The following is a 25,117-nucleotide window of genomic DNA, read 5'->3' as shown; positions in this document are numbered from 1 at the left end:
ACTGGACGACCTCATCAGTGAGCGGCGAATCGAGCCACAGCTCGCCATGAAGATCCTCACAAACTTCGACAAGGCAGTTGCTGATGTTCTGGCCGACAAGGTCAAGTCGCGCCTGACTTTCAAGGTATATCCGGACAGATACGTGCAAGCGGTCTGTTCGGCTCATTGACTTACGTGCTTCTCTAGGGTCATCTTGATACATATCGATTCTGCGACGATGTCTGGACGTTTATTATCAAGGACATCAACTTCAAGCTAGAAAACGGCAACCCGAACCCGATCCAAGCAGACAGAGTCAAGATCGTCAGCTGCAACACCAAGCGTCCTGGTGAGGCTTAGAGGCTTAGTCTTCAAGGCCTTTATTCGGAGATGTGTTGCTAAATATCAGTACTTTTAGAGGACGGTGATGAGGCGGCTTAGCGGTGCAAACGGTGGTCCGGACTTTCAACCGCATGAGGAGGGAACGAAAAACTGAAACATGCAACTGAATTTGAGGATCTGCGAAATACCACGCGACCAGGGTAAATTTCTGGGCTTTTTCTGTTCTGCTGGTATCAACGGTGTCATGGGGCGTTTCAGACAAAGTTAAACAGTATGGGGATGGAGTTCACAGGAATGGGTCAGCGGTCTTTGTGGCCCTGATGTACTTCAATCAGCATTGTCCTACAGGTCTAGCGAGTTATCTAATCATCAATTCATCCGATGCTATGTCCAGTATTCTCTGAGTTTGAAGAGTGAATTTACCATGCCGTAAAAGACGGACTTATGAACTATGCTCCCCTCTGTCTTTTAATGATAAGACTTCCTCTCCTAGCGAATTAATCACCACAATTTTGGGGGGCGATAGGTTTTAGAAATTGTTGTCCACGATTGCCATATGATCATCGATTAGTCTGTCAAGCTGCACGTCTCGCTTCGCACTTCCCCTGCCAGTAAAATCTTGCCAGGCACGCTTTGATGACTCGAATAGGATAGTCAGTGAACAGGTTGTCTCCCACCCTTGCCGTCCCACCTTTGTTTATAATAGAAACCGGCCTAGGAGGAGTTCCTTCCCAGTTCTCGCCCCCGGAAGGTAATAGTGCGGGGGTCGAGATGCAGGAAGACAATCTGTTGCTACATGTTACACATATGCATGTGGGCACGGGCATGGGCACGTGCACGGGCGTGATATCGGTGAACTGGAAATCTAAGCAATCAAAGAATACGCATCCGAATCCCTCATTAAAAGGCTGGACGACAGTTCTCGTAGGCATATGTTGTGGAAGAAGGTGAACGCTGAATGAGGGCGCACCGCAGTGTCCTCGACCTGCTGTTTGACAAGCCGGAATGACTCAACGTGTCAGTTGCCAAGTTCCCTCGAATCACACGTCTTAGGCTTTGATGTCTTCTAGAGTCGTGTCAGCCTCTGTTTAAGGCCGCAGCTACAGTTGTCCCGTCCGTTAATGGTGGGTTCACCTCTGTCTCTGACGCATATGTTTCATTGGTGGTAACGATGGGAGGCCTTTCATGGAACTACTACCCTGCCTGCGCTCTCGCCGCGCTCTCCCACATGAACTCATACTGGTCTTTTACGGTTTTCTCTAGGCAGCACAACCAGGCCTGACGCACGCTGGGATGATTTGGCTTACCTGCGCCAATCTGCTATGTCCACGCTTCGAGATATTTTTGACATGTGTTTCTGGTGCTCTTCAACCCTAGAATTATGGTCTTCACAGGAATGTTGTGTAAGGGTAAATCGCCGAATCTGTCCACATACATTGCTACGGCAGCTAGGCTCCGACAGAGAACAACACTACAGGTAGATATGTCTTGCAAGCGCGGAACAACGGACATATGATTGAGACCAAAGAAAGCCTGATCAACCGTTATAGGCTGTAAGGAAGGATTGGACGATCATGATGTTACTGACCCGCGAAGCAAGTCGAGGATTTACATTCATCGGGGTCCCCCATGAAGAACTTGCCCAAACACTCTCCACTCTCCTAAATTCCTCATAGAGGAATACCTAATCTCACGAAAAGTTCTGTTCTGAATTATTTTTTGTAACTAAACCTGTGATATCAATACTTCACATTCAGTACATCATGTCATCAATACAACACTCCCCTTCAGGCCCTACCCCCGCTAGGAGCCCCACTCCGCCACCATCTCCTACTGGGACAGTCCATTCTTTCCCGGCAATGGAGAACCTTGTCATGGCCCTCAGGGCTATAACATCGAGTGATGGTTTCAAGGAAATTGCGTGCGTGTATGATTCTACCACGAGTTTGAACAGGCAGCTCGAAGACGAACGTGCAGAAGTGGAAAACCTGCGCGCTGAAATGAAAAAAATGCAAGATCATCACGACATCATTCACCAAGGGAGCCTGGAAAATTATCGAAAGTCTCATAAGAAGCTAGAAGACGAGAAAGCTTCTCTGTGGGCAAATTCGTATACCTTGAAGGCAGCCGTAAAGGAAAAAGAGGATGCTGCTGCAAAGTGTAAAGAAAAGAGTGATGCTTTGCAGAAGGAGGCTGATGAACTGAAGGCGTCGCTAGAGGAGGAGAAGAAAAAGGCCACTGCAGCTCAGGATGAAGTAGCAGAACTGAAGAAGAGCGTGGAAGGAAAGGATAATGAGATCGGGAAACTGAAGGAAAGTTTGGATAGTGAACAGAAACAAGTTTTAAGCTTGAAAGATGAATTGAACGCGTCTCAAAAAGATAATACTTCGCTACGCGGACAGTTGGAAGGAGCTACAAAGAAGATAACAGATCTGGAATCATTCGCCTCCCAACTTTGTGTGGAAGACGAAGATAAAATGTAAGTTGTGCTCAAGACCAGGGAGTTGGGTTTATTGGTGCTAACATCAACCCCAGGATTGAGAAACTGGGTGACTTATGGAAATCTGCGTATAAGCTAATGGAAGCAACATTTAAAGAAGACCTCCCGGACCAGATTCTTGGGGTATGTATAATCTTACGATTGAGGGAGATGCCCAACTAACAACCACCCTTAGAACCAAGTCGCCTGGAAACGGCTCAAGGAACTTGAACTTGGACCCCAACACGGCCAACATCAAGTCCCTCTTCCGCAATCAAACTCTCAGGCCGCTAAACAGATGCGCATTGCCATCATGCTCGCAATTCTCGCAAGGGCGATCGACAAGGACATCTTTCAGCCTACCTACATTCTCGATGGGGAGAGTGGGATCCGGGAACTTTTGCTTCACCAAGCGATTGCCGATAGCGGAAAGGAAGCGTATTGCCGGTCCATCCTGCTGTCAATGTTCCCAGAGGAGCAGGCAAAGGTTTCTGAGGAGAGAGTGAAAGAAGTTATCGGTGACGTGGGATGGTACGCCCAGGATTTGCTCTCTGTGGCCCAGTTCGAGACCTTCAAAGCTGGCTTAGAGCAGGTTGTTCAGAATGCATCCGATCTTTGGAAGACTGTTCAACGTGCCAAGCAGAGATACGAGCCTAACTTCGCGCTCGAGGATTATGAGGACTTCGACTGGGAAGTAATTGGCTTTGAAGAAGGAACTGCTGCCGACGGAGAGGAAGGCCCGGCCAAGGTTACTGGGGCGGGGAATGACGAAGATTTGCTTGTGATCTTCCCCCGCGTCTATGCTGTTGACGATAGTGATCCTGACCCGATCACTCACGGAGTTGTGCTCAAGAGATCCCAATCGGCCGAGGCAACTCAAGAGCTGGAGAGGACGAGGACAGCCAATCCAACTCTTGGAAGGACAGCGACGAGCCGCGCCAGGCAACTAAGGCCGCGGTCTATGTCATTTCCTATAAACGAAAATCGTTTTTTACCGCCGGGCGCCCTGCCAAGTGCATCTGGAAGTGGTTGAAGAAGGTAGCTGAGAAGAAGCCGCGTTAGATGTTTGACTAGTTGTATAGTCGTTTACATCAAAGAAGCCGAACTAGCCGCCTTACGCTGAAGGATCGTAACAGTCGAAGCTAGGGAAATACCGATCGCTCAGGTGATTCGGTTTATGGGGATTGAGTACACGCTGTTAGGGATGAACCATCTCTGGCGTCCGTCTGTATCAAGTCTGCGGGTCTCTTTGGTTCCTGTTCTCAGTCACATTAGTATCTCTTATAATTCTGTATCTGTGTGCAATATGTAGCAATGTCGTCCCTTTCCTCACAATAATAGATTTGTTTTGTGATAGTACATGAATTCGTTCTTAATCCCGAAAAGGACGACATAAGTTTCGCCATCACGCTTGTAAGTTTTCCAGTGGAACAAAGCATGGCCCTCGGGTATGTCTCATTGCTTGTTTGATCTCCCGCTATGCTTCTTCAAGGCAGCTCATGAAGTGTGGAGTTGCTGCCAAAAAGAGCAGCTATACTTCGCGACCATAGTAGTGTTCACACGAAGTCGCAAATTAGGCTCTTATTAGCAAAGCGAATATGAGCTTTTATAAAGTGACTATGGGCTCTTTTAATAAAATTATACTGACCTGGATGGGAATTTGGCTGGGTGTGGGTACTCGAACAACAGCCAGACTTGCTAACAATCAATCGATCAATCTAACGACCCTTCCGCTTAATTAATTGCCCATTTTGGTGGCCTCTTAATTAATTAATTAATTGTTCGCCTAAATCTAAGCTAATTAATTAGAAAGGGCTCCATGAAACCGGCCTCTGCACCTCCACGCGGTGGAGCCCGGGAACCTAGCAGCTACTATTGATGTTCCATCAGGATCGTGCCATAGACTGTTAGAGCAAACGCAGAGACGTACGTACGGCAGCGCGTCGCAGGCGCTGTGACGTGGTGACGGGAAAAATTTTCTTGCTGCGAGGGTGAGCCCTAGCAGAGACTTAAGAACACAGCTCCTACGTCTCGACGTACATATTCGAGCTATTAAACCACGGTAATCTACCTTTCGGCGACCCCCTTCCTTCTATACGGTATCCCTTAACCTGCTGGTTCGGGTCCTACGTTATCGATAAGAATCTGGCCAATAGGAAGCTCTTGCTCGAGCCTTTATAATAAGAACTGCAGTGACCTAAGGTTCTTCGAATATGTGATTTCTGTCTATATATCTATCTGTAGAGCTAGTCCTTGGTGTTAAGCCTAGCTAAATATTCGCTCCAACAGGGCCCTCTCATACAGAGTGGAATTTCGCACACAGAACAGCCCTAACAGGTTCTAACTGACCTCATACGCCGCTTCCAGCCTGCACTGTTCTCTCTACGCTTTCTTATAGTGTTAACTAATAGGTCTGCAAGAGGCTTCTAAGTGCCCATGTATAGTATAGCAGTTGTGCGCCTGGCCTTAATACAGGCTAAGCAGAAGGCCTGTTTTAACCACAGTTTCTTATATAGATGCTCCTTAACCGGGCGCCATGTTATATCCACCATTCCTTTACGCTTTTATAAGGCTAGCTACTATCTAATACGAATAGAGGCGTGGAAGAGGGTATCGCGTAGGCGTTAACGGAACGCGAGGTATATGTAGTATTGTGAAGTTCGCTTGCCCACAACTCTATAGTTAAAGAGCTAATAGCTATTACCCACTATAGTATCTAGTAGGAAGGAGAATAGAGGTTTCCATATCTTCCTATGGACTCTCTTAATATTATAGTAAGACCGTAGCTGGTTAGCGATATTAATACCGCACATCTATAGATTATACTTATCTATAAACTCTAGTATATCCAATAGCAACCTAGGCTCATTCCCGAATATCTTAACCGTCTGCCTGTAGCCTATAGCCGTCATAGAGGGTCGCTTTCGAAGCTTTATAAGGTAGTTTTAACCTAGTAATATATAACATTAGCGGCTCTACAATATAGTATTAAGGAAGAGACACCCACCATTATATACTGTAGATAGGAAAAAAACTACTGTAGCGTCCTTTTATACAAACTCCATTACCTAGTAACTCTTAGATAGCTCTACGTAGAGTGTACCCCATAAAATCTGGGTGTCGTGGGCTAATTTAAGGTCGGTAAGTGATGCTAAGAAGGCCTCTACAGGCACCTTCTTTTTACGCTTTATCTACTTCTTTATATATAGCGTAGACGCTATAGACGCAGCTTGGTCTACCGGCTTAACCTCTATTATCTCCTCCTAGATAACCTAGACGTTATACTCCTCCTCTCCCTGCTCCTCTTGACGTATATATGTTGTTCTAACCGTTCTAGCTGCCCTAATCCCTAGCTCTCGTAGCCGTTTAAATAGCTTTACGCTACTAAAGAGATTATTAAGCCAAATGACGTGCTTATACGGCGGATAGAGTCGCTTATTAATAACGTCGTCGCGCTGCGTAAGGAGGTCTAATACTACAGCCTAGGTCTTTGTAAAGCCCTTATTAAGGAAGGCTTCATTAAGGTCAACCGGGCCCTTCTTATCGCCTTTAGCATACCACAGCCAATCCAGGACGTAGCCCCAGTTAGCTAGTACCCATATCTTAAAGCCCTTAGGCGTAGGCTTGCTGGGTATATTAACCGTCTCAGCTACACGGCCCATAAACCTCTGGATAGTCTTATTAACCGCTAGGTGTAGGCCAGGCCTCCAGAATTTGCGACAGAGTACCTACAGGTGCTTAGAGAGCTCATCTACGCGGTTAAATGTCGTGTGGAAGCCATCCTAAGGCATAGGACTGCAACGAATGTAGCGCTTAAGCTGCTAAAATCGGTTCTTTAATATATACTCTATCACCTTATACGCAGCTCCCTTTATAATTAGCCCCCAGTAGTCCTTTATAGCTGGCTCTATTGTAATTCCTATATGAATTACAACTCCAAAGTATGCATACAGCTCCCGCCTGCATGTAGGAAACCATGGCCTTGCCCTGCCCTCTAGCGCCTCCTCCTCCGGCATAGGATTTGCCTCTGCATAGGTATTTGTCCAGCCAGCCATCTTATCTAGTATCTCATCGGTAAAAAACAGGCGGAATAGGGCCATAGGATCGCTGCGATCAGTGCCTAAGGGGACAGCAGCTTCTCCTGGGTCCCAGTAGTTGTCTACTCAAAGGGGAGTAAAGGGCGGTACAGTCTATGGCTCTGGCGGTGGCTTCTTCAATTTTTTGGAACGAGGATCCTTCCACTTCACATAGTCGATGTCATTAGATGTGCGCGGCATTATATAGTATTAAAATGGGCAAAAATCACAGCTTTTATTGACTATTTACATGCTCTGTTATGCCCTGCGTACAGCTCAGTACGGTGTTCGTGCACGGTGCAGCTTGGCATTGCACCCCAGCAGGTTAAGGGATAACCACATTACACGCGTAATTAAACTATATATACCTCGTAGGCGGGTGGCCTGCGATAAGCCTCTTAACCACCCGCCTTATATACTACCCTACCCAATAGCCTAGATTTACTAAACGTACGGTATTTCTTTTATCTTCCTCTACGCATCTTTTTAGCTAGGAAATATAGTAGGGGATCTAGGTTAGGGCCCTACAAGGGGGTAACCTAAGCGGGCTGCCGCCCTCCCTGCTAGCGCTGGCGTGGGTTTAGGCCAAACAAAGTATAGCTCTTCGTATTATAAATGCATACAAAAGCCACCAGAATAGAAAGATAATATAAGACAATAAAGGGAGCAAGAGAGCCTTATATTTTGTATCCTAAAATGCCAAATCTTGTTCGTCGGCAGCGTAGCCACCACCCTATTTAATATCCTATTCTTCAAGATTCAGGCACCCGACTCTCGTACCGTAAGCGTAATATTACCTTTTCCCTCTCTTAATACGCTGGCTGGCAACACCAATAGTATGTCCACGGTTCGATTTGTATGGCTGAATCAGCCGCTGAGTCACGATTTGGCAGGCAGGAGGCCCGTGCGCTCAGCGCCATGTGGATGCAGACTTGCGGAGGATAAATTATCCTATCCGGTCGGGCGGATAATAATCCTATCCGAGGATAGCCCGGATATCGGATAATATCNGGATAATATCCAAATAATATACCCCCTATAGCCCCACTAATATAACTCTATATTTTATAAATAGAGGCCTATTTTATAGCTCTATTCTAGGGCTATAAAATAAGCCTTTATTTATATAATTTAAGGCCNTTTTNGTAGAGTTNTAGGGGGTANTTATTTCTAGGAATNGAGGGGCCGGATAAGTCAGCGGAGAGCCTTAAGCCATTGNAAAGCATCCCCTATAACCCTACTAATAACGCTCTATATTTTATAAATAATAGCTTATTTTATAGCCCTAAAATAGAGCTATAAAATAGGCCTCTATTTATAAAATATAGAGTTATATTAGTGGGGCTATAGGGGGTATATTGTTTTAATAGAGGGCAATACACGCTGCTACGGCTTGGCGATTTTTTACCGATCTTTTATAGTAGATAGTAGAGGCTCTACACAAAGCTCTGCACGAAGCTCTGTAAAAGCTCTTTATAAAGCTCTACTTAAAGCCCTATCTAGATCTCTAAGGCTTTACTAATACGTAGCACTAATATACTATAACGCTCTATATAATGCTCTGTACAATACTCTATATTAAAAACTTTATATATAGAGGCTCTATACGATGCTCTATATAACGATCTATATATAAAGGCTTTACGTATAGGGCTCTATACAACGCTTTATATTAAAGACTCTATATATAGAAGCTTTACGTATATAGCTTTATATAAAGCCTAGAAATAGCTATATTTATAGTATTATATAATAGAAATAAAAGATTTAGTTTTATAGTTAAATTTTTATAGATACTAAGCCTTATCTGGATATTATATCTAGGCTAGATAGGCCTCTTAGATAATAGACCTATTAGCTAATAGTATTCGGAGACTATCTGGATAGTCTTTAGATAGCCTTGGCTATATTTCTTAGCATATAATTATTTAAAGCTTAGAGAGGTCTAGATGTCTATAATAAAATAAATATTTATCTTTACAAAAATAAGATTTATTAGCTAAGTAGTTATATATTTTTTTAATTAAATATTATTATATTATATAGAGGCTTTGTATATAAAAGCTTTATATAAGGCTTTATACGAGAATCTACACGAATTTCTACGTATAGAGGCTCTGCGCGACGGATCTGCGTACGACGGTTCTGCGTACGACGGCTCTACTACGGAGGCCCTATATAAAAGCTTCGTGGAGAGCTTCGTGTAGAGCTTCGTGCAAAGTCTCCATACGCAGAGCCCCGTGCAGAGCCTCCGTACGCAGAGCTTCATGCAGAGCCTCCATACGCAGAGCTTCGTGCAGAGCCTCCATACGCAGAGCCTCCGTACGCAGAGCTTCGTGCAGAGCTTCGTGCAGAGCTTCGTGCAGAGCTTCGTGCAGAGCTTCGTGCAGAGCTTCGTACAGAGCTTCGTGCAGAGCTTTTGCTGAGCTTTGGTAGAGCTCCGTGCGCGGCTCCCCTGAAGCCTTATTTTCGCAGAGCTCTTGTAAGCTTTATATCTATATAATATTACTTATCCTTAGGATATTTAGATAAAAGTGGTACCATTTTAAAGCGCTTTATAAGCTCTATAAATCTCTACTAATAGAAAATTTATTTATTTAATATTGGGAGGTGCATTACAAGTATAAGCATATTAAGGGGATTTTGCCAAGACTATCCGGAGACTATCCGGATAGTCTCCGGATACTATCAGCTGATAGGCCTATTATCCGAGAGGCCTATCCGGCCTATCCTCCGCAAGTCTGTGTGGATGTTACCCCATATCCACGGTCGATCTTCGATCGCCAGCAACGCCGCAGCAACGTCGCGCTCTCGACACCCGTCGAGCGGTATGCGTAGAGCTGTCCAAGGGCTCTCTGCTCGCACTAGGATGGCAAGAATTGGCCGTGGGTTGATAGAGATATTTGCGTTTTAGATTAGGCGCCGCTATCGTATAAGTACCCCACCAAACTTATACCGCACCAAAATGAGCCCCTAAGGGGCTATAGATAAAGGCTTCAAGAGGACTCCTTAGAAGTTAGATACATATACTATTTTAAAGCTTTTCTACCCGCTTAAAGCCGTTTATAAAGCTAATCTAGCGAGCACTGTATCCGCTCCTGCTATTAATTAACCTACCACATAGCCGCTTCCTCGCTGACCCTTTGGGCCTACGCAACCCGCCTAATCTCCTTAATAACCTTAAGCCGTAGGGAGTACCATTAGAGCTCGTTCTGCCGGCCGGCCCGCCATCTGCTGCCCCATTTAGAATCTAGCGCTGCTACGGAAGGATTACCTCTAAGCCCTTCAGTCCACTCGCGCTAAAGGGCCCGTACGGACTTTACCGCACAGCACATACGATATGCGGGCGGCTGCTCAGGCGGCTGCTTGGGCTCGGGCCCTTGCTGCGGCTGTAGCTGTAGCTGTAGCTACGGCGGCGCCGGCGAAGGGGAAGCTACAGCGCTTACCCGGGCCGATATATCCTGGCTCGATTCCGCGATAGATAGAGGCGCCGGTGGACGTGCCGTTGGTAGACGTGCCGTCGGTAGGTGTGCCGTCAGACATAAATATACAAATGCCGAAGGGACCTTAAGCCGAAAGGTAAGGCTGCTAGATGTAAGCAATTAAAGCTGCGAAGACTGCGCCCACTAGGACTCGGCCATACGGTCAAACGACGCCTGTAGCTCACGTACTCGGGCGTCCATAGTCTTTAGGCGGTCCGCGATAGCCGGCACGGCCTAGTAGAGTATTAATAACTAGCTAGGGCCTTCTTCCTTCTGCTATAGGCAGGCTTTAACCTTCCGCGCGAAGGGTAGATAGACCTTATGCTAGAAGACTGGGTGGTTCTATATAGGGCTGCTTAGGAACATCTCGCGGAGGATTACTAAGTCCTATAGGATAACCTCCCGGAGATAAAACAGGAGGTTTATAGCGCCTATAGCTGTAAGATCATTAACCTGGCCGACCTAAGGGCTAAACTAACCCTTCCAGACGTCTAGCTCTGGCTAGATCGTCAACAGTAGTACGTTAGGGGGGGGCGACGCTTGCCCTATGAATTTTAAAGCAGCCTATTTACGGCGAATAGCCGGCCATCGTCCGCATAAACTCCCGCGGTAGCGAGTTTAAGTAGCAGCCAACCATCTACTTCTGGTTCTACCTGCCAGCATATCTAATCTAGTCCTCGCTAACCCCTTTTAGCTCCGCTGTCTTAGCACCAGCGCTTCGCCTAATATAGGTCTTCTTCTGTAAAAAGACGCCAACGGCCTGGAATACCTTAGTAACCTACTCCCGCTGCGAGTTGTACAAGAAGGCCGTCTTACAGTCCCCAGCGCTGCTCTTAATTAGGCGGATATTATACTATACTAACCGCTTGCTAAAGTCTAGGAACGGCTCGTCGCTAAGGTCCCAGCGGTATAGGAGGTAGAAAGCTAGCCCGCTAAGTATACAGACAAGCGGCTTCTTATTACGTAGAGCTCCGATAGTCTTAAGGCGGCCATACTGGTTCTACTTACTAGCGCGTATAGTAAATATTAGGGGCATACAACGTGTAGGACCTTCCCCCTTAAACTTAAAGGTAAATAGGTCTAAGATCTCGGCGGAGCGCCTATCGCCGCCGCGGGTAAGCATATAGTGGCCTAGCAGGATATCCACAAGCGTACGGAGGTAGCATTCTGGTGAAGAGTCTCCGCGGGCCCATAGCTCGCGGCAGACGCTTTTAAACTCGTCCTCCGTATATCCGTTAAGCAGCGTGTCCCTACCTTTGTCTGCAAACTGCTCCTTTTCCCACTACGCGTCCCTCCGTTATAGAACCTTTAGGTAATCCCTAACGTTATCCTCCCGCGGGGACTAGTGGCTGTTTATCCCCATACCCTTCTGCGTCCGGTAGAGGTCCGTTAGGGCAGTAATATAGCCGTAAACTAAGCGCTAGGAGAGCCGCGTCTCGTCCTAGGGCACGTCATCACTAGCCTTACGGCTTTTTACTTTTAGTGGCCGGCCTATAACCTCCTTAATAAGGAAAAGAAGTAGCTTCTCTTCTGTAATGGTATTACCGTTATAGTACTACTTCCGCTTGTAAAAGGCCTAGGAAGACGCGCGTTAGTTATAAGTATACTACTTTATAAAGCACCTACCTACTTACCTTAAACTCTTTCTGCTTCGGCTTATAATTTAAAGACATATTTTTAGGTCTCTCGGAACACGTAAGAGTAAGGATACTCTGCGCGTTAGCGCGTAGTTCGGCATTATTCACGACGTTAATCTTTACGTAACTAATTGACGGCATTTTTAAGATATATAGGACGCTGCTAGAGAAGCTGCGCCCTAAGGGGGGGTTCCTATTTTCCTATATACGCAGACATAGACCGGGGAGGAGAGGTAGAGAAAGCATACCTACCGGATAAGTAACCTTACCGCATAGGGTAAATAAACGGGCGCACGGCTGGGCCAATAGGCCAATAGTACGCGCGCATCAGCGACTCGATCAGTAGGGGTAAAGACATTCGAAGATGTCCACGGCTTGGCTGCAGGCTCGGCCGTGGACATCCGCGAATGTCGACGGGGGTCGTATGTATCACGTGCGGCTCAGCGACTGAGCGGGCGCTCAGCCGAGCCGTGAACACCATAAGATTACTACCTCCCTTAGTATACCTCGCTGTAATTGCTGCAGATGGGGGTCTAACGAAGTATTAATACTGAATAAGCAATTGTTTTAATGTGGCGATGTGGCAATATAAGCACTAGAGGAAGCACTAGCAGGGGGCGGCAGCCCGCTCAGGTTACCCCCTTATAGGATACGATAATGCAGGTAACGAAAGGTGGTGAGGAAACTTTTGAAAGAGGAGGATATTCATCTCGGACATTCTTTTAATTGAATCCTAGTCTTTTGTTTAGCTAGTTCCCGCTATAAGGCGGCCCCTGCGGCCTACTGAACGAAGCCCCGGAGCCCTGATGGCTGCTTTAACCCCTAAACGCGTATTAGCAACACCACCTCTAGACCCGCTAGTAGCTCTACTAAGATGTATAAAGAAACCGAGCGCGAAGGTGTAAGAGGCCTAGCAGTCGCTGAGGATATGAGCCTAAATATTAGTATAGTTTAAATAGTAGATAACCGCACTATAAACCGCACTATAAGCTATACAGCATATACTGCCTCTATTTCCTATAGTAAGAGTCTTTACCTTACCTAAATATAAAGGAGGAGGTATTAATTATAATGAATTTTATTAACTTATTAAAAGCCTTAAAGAAACTATAGTATAGTAAAGCAATATTATTATAAACCAGAATAGCATTATTAAGAGTATTAGAAATAACCTTATAGACATTAAATTGGAATAGCGAAGCCTTAAAAAGCAAAATACTAAACTCTAAAAGGCTATCTGGTCCTTATAAGCGTAACTAAATACTCCCTTAGCTCTAACATAATTATAGGCATTAGTAGCGGCTAATAGAGGCATGGTAGGGTTAGAAATAACCTTGCTATAAATAATAAGCGCTAGGAACCCTAAGGAACCTAATTAGTAGTTGGTAATAGACGTTAGCTAAGTAGGTTTAAAGGTAATAGAGAGGGTAGCTACTACTAAAGTAGTAAAGTAAACTATTATATAAGGTATAAAGGATGTTAAGGGGCTTACGGGAGCTATACTTAAGGACTTCCGCGTATAATAAATAAGCGACAGCGCAAGCATTATTAGATTCTTAGTGGAAAAAGATAAAGAAGCTGCGTTTAGGTAGACGACTGCTTAATAGCTTAAACCGCATATTCCTAGGGCGAGGCTTATTAGACTTAAGTAGTATATAGTTAAGGTGAACTGGGTTAAAGTACCTTTAGCAATAGATATTAACAGCGGAAAAGTAAGTAAGTTAGTTATAGAGCGCTTTAGGGTAGAGAATGGGGTAAAGGTATATATAATAAGATAGCTAGGACAACTAAGGCCGCGCGGCTAGCACGTATTAGTAATTATTAAAGTAGCAATAAAGGAGGATATAGAGAAGCTGCTTATGTCGGATAATATATTATTTAGGGGAGGCGTGATTATTATATTACTATTTAAGAAGTAATATACCCCTATAGTATGCTATAAATATAAAAGGTTTAGATATAAGGCTAGAGACTATACGCGACCTAATATATGCGAAATATATAGGCGGGAAGGCTATCTTTAGTGTAAGACGGTAAATCTATACTACGTAAACTGCTAGGGTCCTTACTAAGCCTTATACCGTAAATGCCTAGTATATAGGAAAGAGATAAATAGGATTCTTATATGATAGCGCTATAAATAGAGAACTCTAGATCCTTTAGGCGAATATAAAGAAGTATAGGGAGGCGTAGTATGCGCTACACAATAATAAAGCGCTAGTGGACTTCCACTTTATTCTAGGCTAGAAGCCTTACTGCTTTCTCTTAGATAGGGAAGTGGTACTAGCTAGCTTAAATCCCTAGTAGATAAGGTTCGTCCTAATAGGCAGGCAGCAGCGGTATCCCCTAGTTAGGTTATATATCTAGGCATTTAGAGAGCTAGCAGCTATACAGCTATAGGTAGATTTAGTAGATATTACGGTGGTGATAGCGCATGTTAGCTAAAGGAGACTTATAATTATATTAGTATATATTCTAAATAGATATTTAAGGAGAACTAAGGAAGAGAACCTAGAGGAGCTTTCTAGTAGACTAGAGATAATTAATAGGCTAATTTAGGGTGAACTATTACGCGACCTACACACTAAGGTAGTAATTGTAGATAACTTTAATTGGCATAATTCGCTATAGGGAGGAAGTTATATTAGTACCATATTAACGTAGGAAGAAAGCGTACTAATTATTGACTTTATGGCGGACCGGTTACTCTAAAGCCTACTTCTAGTGGGAATACCTACGTTTAAAAGTAATATAGGGCGAATATTAATAATCGACCTTATGCTTGCAACCCCGGGCCTGGTAAGTAAACTAGTAAAGTGCGCCATCTAGGAGTATAAGTACGGATTAGACTATAAAGCTATTTATATTAGCTTTTAGGTTAATATAGGCACATAGGAGAGCTAGGAGAGGCTACTTATTAAGAATATAAACTAGGACAAGATACGAGAAGACGTGGAGCGATAAAAAGAGATAGGATTCCCTATAGAAGATATAGACGAAATAGTTGACTACCTTAATAGGTGGGTTAATAAAGCCCTTAAAGCACACTGCTAACGGGCTAGACTATTACTATATATAAAAAGATAGTAGAACGAAGACCTTATAACGCTAAGGAAGTTATATATATACTAGAGGAATAGGAATAGCGTAATGCGGAGGTAAGGAAGGGACGACCCTAAGCTATGTAATATTGTAGTAAGAGTAAAGAAGCTCTTTTATAGGACTATTCGGCGATATAGGAAGCTCTATTGGGATGAATTCCTTAGTAATAGTGATAATATATAGAAAGTATCGAAATACCTTGATCCGTAGGCTATATCCACGTTCGCTAAAATACCGCTAATTAAGAAGAATAGAGGATAGGGAGAAGTTATTATAGAGAACTATAATATTGTAAGAGAACTACTCTAGGCATTCTTTTCGGTCCCGCCGCCGTGTAAATAAGAGGAGGAAGCTATAATTAGCTATAACCAATTACTATAAAAGCCTATCGCTAAATACGAGGTTAAGGTAGCTGTGTTTAGGGCTAGCCTAGACAAGACTCCTAAAAGGGACGGCCTACTAGCTAGGGTGTGGCGAGAGCTATGGCCCGTACTAAGTAGTAAAATCACCACTCTCTTTACTAAATTACTTAAGATAGGAAAGGTACCCTAAAAATAAAAGGTAGTAAAGATTATACCGCTATAGAAGCCGAAGTGGGGGGACTATATAGTAGCAAATAACTATAGGCCAATCTCCCTCCTCCTAACGCTAGGAAAAGTACTTAAATTGCTAGTAGTAGAGAGGATAGTATACCTAGTGGAGGAATATAGCCTACTACTTAAGACGCACTTTGGAGTTAGGAAGTAAAGGTTAATAATATATACGCTATCGTATCTCTATAAGGACGTATTTAGAGCGTAAAAAGGAAAGAAGACGCTATCTTTAGTATTATTTAATGTTAAGGGTACGTATAATAATGTGGCCATAGAGCCAGAAATTAGGAGATTACGGCAGCGTTAGATACCTTAGACGATTATATAATGGGTGTAGGACTTTTATATAAACTATTAAGCCTATATCCTAGTTAACGGATATATATTAGAGGTATAGGCGCTCCTATAGGCGGGTCTCCCGTAGGGATTAGCACTAGCCCTAATACTCTTTTTGTTCTTTAACGCGGATCTTATATAAAGTGCACCTAGAAATGGCAGCTCTATAGCCTTTATTAATAACTACTTGGTATAGGTTATAGGCCCTATAGTGGAGGAAAATACGCAGATTATCTAGGGTAAGATTATACCGATGCTTAAGAAATAGGAGAGGACTAGTGGAGCCCAATTTAAAGTAAAGAAAACGTTATTTATTTACTTTACTAGATATAAAGAAGTAGGTAGGGATACCACCACGCCGCTCTAATTTAAAGGAAAAGGGATCCCCCCGACTTAGGAAGTTAAAATCCTTAGGGTAATCCTTAATAAGGAGCTACGGTTTAAGGCGTACCTAGTGGATAAAGTAGGTAAAGCTACTAAGGTAGCGCTAGCGTTGCGTAGATTAAAGGGACTATAGTTTAAAAGTGTTAAGCAGCTAGCTAAGAGCTTGGTCCTACTAGTAGTAGACTATATATTACTAATATAGTACCCGCTTACAATATAAGAGTTAATATAGCTCCTTTAGTAGGCGCAGAGGATTACGGCATAAGCTATTATTAGGGGGTTCCACTCCGTCACCCTACTAATAGCGGAAGTAGAAGCTGGCTTACTCCCTCTTAAGTAAAGGCTATATAACCAGGCTATTACATTCTAGGTATTAATTTATAAACTAGGCAAATTATATCCTTATTAGATGATTTAAAGATAGAGGCTTTATAAACGGCACTAATTACCGCTTTAGAGGACAGTAGAGATATATAAGGATGTCTAGGTAAATGGGGTGCTAGAGGTTAAACCGTATACATACCCGCCGTAAGTGGCTAAGCCTAATATGGTAATATATAAGGACGAAGATTATGCTTAAGCTATTATTAAAGACTATAAGCTAGGGCAGGTTAACATATACGTTAATATATTGGTACGTAATAGTAGGGCAGGAGTTAGTATATATACTACGCCATCTAAAGTAACGCTTTTAAAAATGGTGGTAAGCTCTAATTAGGCTAACGCCTACCTTATAGAGCTTCTAGTAATTAGTAAGGCAGCTAACTAGCTATAGGACCCTATATATACGGCTGTTAACTAAGTAGGTTTTCTAATACCTGTATCTAGTATAAGAATATTCTTTAACTTATAATTAGCGTTACTGTTAGTATAGAGCTAGAGGGCTAGAGCCTGCTAGGAAATAGTTATAGAGATCTTAAAGAAGCTTTGGCTAAATAATGTTACACTATACTAGATTTTAGGCCACTTAGGATTTATAGAAAATAAGAAGGCTAATAAGCTTACTAAAGTAGTAATAAGACTGGAGAGCGAGGAGCCACTATAGAGAGACGGCCTTCTATGGTACCTTGTGATGTAAGCGTTAAAAAAAGCTAAAATAATAATAGGACCGCTTTTATTAGGAAGATCTAATATAGGCAAGTTTATAAGAAAGATTAATATAATACTTTACCTTGGAAAGGCTATAGGATTATACTAGTAGCTAATTAGCTTAGAAGCTGCTATCCTTATATAGCTATAAACCGGTAAGTTATTTCTAAAGGAATATCTCTATAAAATTAATATATTAAAGACGGCGTTATGCGACTATAGGCTTATAGAGTTAATATAGCACTTTCTCTTCTCTTATAGGAGGTGGGCGTAGTAGAGGATTAAACTAAGAGAGCAATATAGAGATTAATTTAGGGATCTATTATATGCATTAGGAGGCTACTTACGTAGACAAGAAGAAGGCAGGAATATTAACGGCCTAATTAAGCGCTAGAAGCCAGATATTAGCGTAGTTAAAGCTATAATTGAATTTATAAAGGAGACTAGACGTTTATACCTAAGCGTATAAGATATAGAGAGCATAGAAGCCAATATTAATAAGTAAAGACTCTTAAGAATTCCTTCTCTAATTATCTAACCAAATACACCGCAAGCCTCCTCTATACGTGCCTTTATTAGTATGTCGCTAATTAAGAAGCGTATAACGCTAGAATAGCCCTACGGACACAAGGCATCGAAAACTACTTACTTAGGCTCGCCTCTAAACTCTAACTTTCTTTAATAGTAATATATTACTTTCCTTTATTTATTCCTTAGTTAAGTATAGCGTTAGGTAATAGATATATAGTTCTTATAGTTGGCTTCTAAACTAGAGCAAGCATATTAATGGCAGGAAGTATTTAGTTAGCGCTCTGTAACGGCTTATACCCTAGATAGTGCATGGCTATAATAGAATATATATATATATATACATATATACGGATACAATAAGCGCTTTATAACGGCCCAAACCCTAGATAGTGTATGGCTATAATAGAATATATATACATATATATATATATACATTTTTGTGGCGTCCCGATGGCTACTTTAACCCCTAAACGCGTATCAGCAATACCACCTCTGGACCCGCCAGCAGCTCCACTAAGACGTATAAGGAAACCAAGCGCGAAGGTATAAGAGGCCTAGCAGTCGCTAAGGACACGAGCCGCTTAAAGATCAGCATAGTTTAAATAGCAGACCGCACTATAAACCGGAATACAAGCTACGCAGCATATACTGCCTCTATTCCCTATAGTAAGAGTCTCCGCCTCACCTAAATATAAAGGAGGAGGTATTAATTGTAATAAATTCTGTCGACTTATTAAAAGCTTTAAAGAAACTATAGTATAGTAGAGCAATATTATTATAAGCTAGAATAGTATTATTAAGAGTATTAGAAATAAACTAGTAGACATTAAATTAGAATAGCAAAGCCTTAAAAAGCAAAATACTAAACTTTAAAAAGCTATCTGGTCCTTATAAGCGCAACTAAATACTCCTTTAGCTTTAATATAATTATAGGCATTAATAGTAGCTAGTAGAGGCATAGTAGGGTTAGAGATAACTTTACTATAAATAATAAGCGCTAAGAACTTTAAGGAACCTAATTAGTAGTTAGTAATAGATATTAGCTAAGCGGGTTTAAAGGTAATAGAGAAGGTAACTACTACTAAAGTAATAAAGTAAACTATTGTGTAAGGTATAAAGGATATTAATAGGCTTATAGGAGCTATAATTAAGGACTTCCGCGTATAGCGAATAAGTAATAGCGTAAGCATTATTAGACTCTTAGTAGAAAAAGATAAAGAAGCTATATTTAGGTAGACGGCTACCTAATAACTTAAACCGTATATCCCTAGGGCGAGGCTTATTAGACCTAAGTAGTATATAGTTAAGGTAGACTAAGTTAAAGTACCTTTAGCAATAAATATTAATAGTAAAAAAGTAAGTAAGTTAGCTATAAAGCGCTTTAGGATAGAGAATAGTATAAAGGTATATATAATAAGATAGCTTAGACAACTAAGGCTACGCGGCTAGCACGTATTAGTAATTATTAAAGTAGTAATAAAGAAGGATATAGAGAAGCTGCTTATATTAAATAACGTATTATTTAGGGGAAGTGCAATTATTATATTACTATTTAAGGAGAGATGTACCCCTATAGTATGCTATAGATATAAAAGGTTTAAATATAGGGCTAGAGACTATACGCGACCTAATATATACGAAATATATAGGTGGGAAGGCCATCTCTAGTATAAGGCGGTTAATTTATATTACGTAAACTACTATGGTTATTATTAAGCCTTATACTGTAAATAACTAGTATATAGGAAAGATATAGATAGGATTTTTATATAATAGCGCTATAAATAGAGAACTTTAGATCTTTTAGGCAAATATAAAGAAGTATAGAGAAGCATAGTATGCGCTATATAATAATAAAGCGCTAGCAGACTTCTATTTTATTCTAGGTTAGGGACTTTATTACTTTCTCTTAAATAGGGAAGTAGTGCTAGCTGGCTTAATCCCTAGTAAATAAGGTTCGTCCTAATAGGTAGAAAGTAGCAGTTTTTTTAAATTAGGTTATATATCTAGGCATTTAGAGAGCTGGCAGCTATATAGCTATAAATAGATTTAGTAGATATTACGGCAGTAGTAGCGTATATTAGCTAAAGGAGATTTATAATTATATTAGTATATATTCTAGATAGATATTTAAGGAGAACCAAAGAAGAGAATCTAGAGGAGCTCTTTAGTAGGCTAAAGATAATTAATAGTCTAATCTAGGGTAAACTATTACACAACCTATATATTAAGGTAGTAATTATAGGCGACTTTAATCAGCATAATCTGCTATAGGGAGGAAGCTATATTAGCACTATATTAACGCAGGAAGAAAGCGCGCTAATTATTAACTTTATAGCGGACTAGTTACTTTAGAGCCTATTTCTAGTAAGAGTACTTATATTTAAGAGTAACGCGGGGCGAATATTAATAATTAACCTTATATTTGTAACTTTAGGCCTAATAAGTAAACTAGTAAAGTGCGTTATCTAAAAGTATAAGTACGGATTAAACTATAGAGCTATCTATACTAGCTTTTAGGTTAGTATAGACACGCAAAAGAGCTAGGAGAGGCTATTTATTAAAAATATAAACTAAAACGAGATTTAAGAAGATATGAAGTAATAAAAAAAGATAGTATTTCCTATAGAAGATATAGACGAAATAGTTAATAGAGCCCTTAAAGTATACTACTAGCGGGCTAAGCTATTACTATATATAAAAAGATGGTAGAACGAAGATCTTATAACGCTAAGAAAGTTATATATATACTAGAGGAATAGAAATAGTATAATATAGAGGTAAGAAAGGGACGACCCTAAGCTATGCGATATTATAGTAAGAGTAAAAAAGCTCTTTTATAGGACTATTCAGCAATATAGGAAGCTCCATTAAGACGAATTCCTTAGTAATAGTAATAATGTATAAAAAGCGTTAAAATACCTTAATCCACAGGCTATATCCGCGTTCGCTAGAATATTACTAATTAAGAAGGCTAGAAAATAGGGAAAGTGTTACGGGACGAGGGCAGTGGCTACAAAGCGTATGTATTCGAGGAGTCTATAAGACGTTGCGCGATCGATCGTAAGGGTTAAGGGCGTAAGGAGGTGATATACCTACGCGTAGCTGACATAAGCTGTACGCGAGGTATACGCGAGAGCACGGGGCTCTCCTATAGAGGCCCCTGCGGTAGGGTTCCGTGATACTACCCCCCCTCTTATAGAGGCGGAGCTCCGGCGACGCTGTGGTTACTATATATATATAAAAGAGATACTTAAGGTATAGAAAAGAAGAAAAGGGGGGTATTGCTAAAGGCTTAAAACAATGTTATGTAATAGGGCTTGGCATCTAAGAATCTAACTAATTAGACAACTTCGACCGCCGGTTAAAGTTTTTAGACATCTTAACGATATTCTGGTTACGTAATCGCACTTTACTGCAATCTAACGGCAATTTAACGGCAATTTACCCTTATATAGTAATATATAACGGTTTAACTCTATAAGGGCTCCTATAGAGGATTAGGTATAAAGTCTCTGCTTAGGCCCAGTTTCTATAGGTTTGCGTAGTAAAAGTCGCTAATTAAATCCTTTGCATTTTTAAAGTCTTCCTATAGTTGCTATTCTAGCTAATCTATATTAAATCCTATATATATAGCTCTATAGTAGAGCCATTATCCTCTGCCTTTGCTAAAGTATTTAGAGTTAATAATTCGTTTAACGGTCTACTCCTCGTAGTTCTTGTCTTCATTCTCGTCTTAGATTAATACTAGTAGGGGTTTAGGCTATATCTGCCCTAGTAAGGGGTTAGGCTAATAGAGGTGTAATAGCTATAGGTAAAATACGGGCTATATCCCGTAAGTAGCTAGGGTAGGTAAGAGTTCTAGCTTATATACGGCTCCCCTATTAATAACTTGTTTAATTGGATAGAGGCTAAGGTTCTTATAATTAAGTAACTTTATAGGCCTCTACGTAGAGATATTACGTGCATTTAGCTATACCTAGTCGCCAACACGCATCTCCGGTGGTGGCGTTCTATAATAGTCGGCGAAGTAGGCCTACTTTACTTAAGCCTAGGCCATTTCTCCCTTGCAGTAGTTAAGTAGATTTTTTATACGGTCTATATACTAGTCGGTAAGTAGCATTTTAAGGCGTTTTTTATATAGTAGTTTCTTATTAATAGGTTCTAGTAGCTCTATGCCGGATTAGGGGTAATAACCCTTGTTTGCGAAGAACGGGGTAAGTCCTATAGTAGTTAAGACGTAGTTATTCGCTGTAAATTTACCTAGTAGGAGGTAATCTACCCAGTTATCTTAACTATAGGCGACTACCTGTTATAGGTACGCTTTTATATTGGCATTAGCGTTTTCTGGTTACCCAGCAGTTTTATAGTAGAAGGATATAGATATCTTAACGGAGATGCCAAGGCGTTAGCAGATTCGTCTCTATATATTAAAGTTAAATTATATACCTTAGTTGGACGTAATCGAGTTAGGTAGCCTATATAGTCAGTAAACTTTATAAAGGAAGGCGTTAGTAACGTCGCTGACGGCTACGCCTTCGGTTAGGACGTAGTGGCGCTCTTTTATAAGTCGGTATATTATTATAAGGATGTTCTTATAGGTACGGCCGTATTATGTATAGGGTAGTAGGTTAATAACGAAATCTATGGCGATATCTGCCTATCGTCGTATAGGTACTAGTAGAGGGTGTAGTAGTTCTTAGTACTTTGTATTAAAGGCCTTAGCGCGCTTATAACCATAGCAGGCGCCTATAAAGCGTTTAACTAAGTCTATTATTTTTAGCCAGAAGTAGTATCGGCTAAGAAGCTTGTAGGTTCCTCCTCTGCTTAGGTAGCCGCTTAATTAGAGGTCGTAGGCCATTTAAATTAGTTGCCGTTATAGATTTTCTAAGTTAGGGATAAATAGGCGGCCTCTATAATAGAGCCTATTCTCTTTTACTTTTAAGGCTGCTATATTAATCTAGCCTAAGCTTTAGAGGTTAGTAGGCAGCGTATAGGCGCTAGCAGTCTTTACGGCAATAAGTTGATATAGTAATAGGTCGATAGAGGCGTTATATACCGTAGTAATAAGCTTATTAATTTCGGGAGGTGACTTTAGTTCTGTAATATAAAGCTGGGGTATAGTTGGCTCTATTATAGGTAGTATACCTAGGGCTAAATTTCGTGCTTTTAGGATTGTCTATTATTGGAACTAATTATAGGGGTTATTTTTAGACTAAGGAAGGTCTTGCGAGCGGCGTGTTAGGCTATTAGGTTTAGTACCTTATACTCCTAGTCTATATGCAATTTTAAAGTTAAAACTAGAGAGGAACTTGTTTTAACATGCTTAGCATTAGTTTAGCTACTTTATAGTTATAAAGTACTTAAGATTATAATGGTCCGTAAGGACTTTAGTTGGCTAGTTAGGCTTTACTAAGGAGAGTTCTAGTTAGAATTCTTTAAATGCTTATATAATTGCAAGGAGTTCTTTATTATAGATCTTGTAGTTATACTCTTATAGTATAAGCTTAGATAAGTAGAATGCGACTAGGTAAAGGAAACCGTCATTACCTATCTAGGAGAGGACGCCTACGTTAACGTAGTCTAAGGAGTTGGTTTTAAGGTAGAGTTGTTATCCTAGTGTAAAGTAAGCTAGGATAGGTGCTTTAGTAAAGGCATTTTTAAGGTCTTAGAACGCCTTCTCGTATTTAGGCGTTTAGGTAAAGCGTAGGTGCGTTTTTCTTCCTTTTGCCAAAAGGCCCTTCGTTCGCATTATTGCTATAAGTAGTGCTACTATACCTAAGAAGTTATATATAAATTTCTGATAGAAGTTAGCGAAACTAAAGAAGGCTTATATGTCCTTAATGCAGTTAGGGGCTTACTATTTAGTAATTATACGTACCTTCTCGGGGTCTATACGGACACCCTTAGTAGTAACAATTAGTTTAAGGTATTTTACTTCTATAACTAAGAATTTGTATTTCTTTAAATTAATATAAAGTCCTGCGTCCCTAAGGCGCTATAGAACCTTTTAAACGTGTTTGGTATACTTAAAGGGGTTATTACTATAAATAAGTATATTATCTAGGTACGTAGAGCAGAAGTCGTTAAGGTAGTCCTATAAGGCGTTATTAATATAGCTTTAGAAGGTACTTGGGCCGTTATATACGCTAAAGGGTATAACGGTATATTTAAATTGGCTGAAGCGCGATGCAAATGCGGTTTTCTATTTATCACCTTCCCGTATTTAGAGATAGTTAAAGGCGGTAATAATATCGAGCTTAGTATAGATTTTGGCTTAACTAAGCCGCTTAAGGGTCTTATGTATAAGTAGTATTGGGTATTAGTTTTTAATCGTAATAGCGTTAAGTCCTCTATAGTTAACGCAGAATTAAATACCTCCTCCTAGCTTTTTAGCAAGAAGAATAGGGGCGGCTGCTAGTAATATACTGGGACGAATAAATCCTTTATTAAGGTGCTTGTCGATATACTTTTTTATAACTAAAAGCTCGTCTTTTAATATTAGGTAGGGTCTCTTATAAGGTGGCATTTTTCCTTATTTAATATTAATGGCATAGTTATTAGGTTAATGTGGGGGGAGTATATCTACGCTCTTTTNTAAGNATATATNNGTAAAGTTNTANTACCTCTTAGGGAGNAGCTTACNGAGTTCTTTATTNGTAAGTCCTTTTTTAAGCTTTATAAACTTCTTAAAGTCTAAAGGTAAAAGTCCGTAGAGTTTTATAGGGGCGTCATCTTCTAAAAGGTTAACTATGTCTATCCTATTACTATAGAGGACGTAGTCCTATTCTTTATTAAGCTTATATAGTCGTAATTAGGAAGCTATAGTAACGGTCTAGCCTTTTTTATGTGCTATATAGTAGAAGGCCAGGGCACTTATATAGTGGTAGTTAGTTATAGGTAGGGTAATAAGGGGTTTCTTAGGTTAATATCCTAGGGAGTAAATAGAGGCGGCTAGGCCATGCCCTAAGCAAGTCTCTCTGCAGTATTTAAAGTTAAAGGTTACTTCTCTCTTCTTCTAGTTAATAGTAGGGTTGTATTATTTAAGCTAGTTTATTTTAAGGATAATAGGGTAGTTGGTAAGTAG

General features: G+C 41.0%; 2 protein-coding genes across 2 annotated transcripts; both read left to right on the top strand.

Moving 5' to 3' along the window:
• Positions 1 to 2: 2 nt before the first annotated feature.
• On the top strand, positions 3 to 585 carry K441DRAFT_659834 (uncharacterized protein). The gene is made up of 2 exons (XM_067648598.1): positions 3 to 124; positions 187 to 585. Exons 1-2 carry the CDS (start codon positions 47 to 49, stop codon positions 337 to 339), a joined length of 231 nt encoding a protein of 76 aa, XP_067504013.1. The 5' UTR covers positions 3 to 46; the 3' UTR covers positions 340 to 585.
• A 1,392-nt stretch (positions 586 to 1,977) lies between these two features.
• K441DRAFT_696371 (uncharacterized protein) lies at positions 1,978 to 4,066 on the top strand. The gene is made up of 3 exons (XM_067652879.1): positions 1,978 to 2,800; positions 2,857 to 2,944; positions 2,997 to 4,066. The coding sequence occupies exons 1-3, from the start codon at positions 2,085 to 2,087 to the stop codon at positions 3,831 to 3,833; spliced, it is 1,641 nt and encodes a 546-aa protein (XP_067504012.1). The 5' UTR covers positions 1,978 to 2,084; the 3' UTR covers positions 3,834 to 4,066.
• The last annotated feature ends 21,051 nt before the right edge of the window (positions 4,067 to 25,117 follow it).

This window comes from Cenococcum geophilum (assembly GCF_001692895.1).
Source record: "Cenococcum geophilum 1.58 unplaced genomic scaffold K441scaffold_21, whole genome shotgun sequence".
NCBI lineage: Eukaryota > Fungi > Ascomycota > Dothideomycetes > Gloniales > Gloniaceae > Cenococcum > Cenococcum geophilum.
This window is presented reverse-complemented; position numbering and strand designations above follow the sequence as displayed.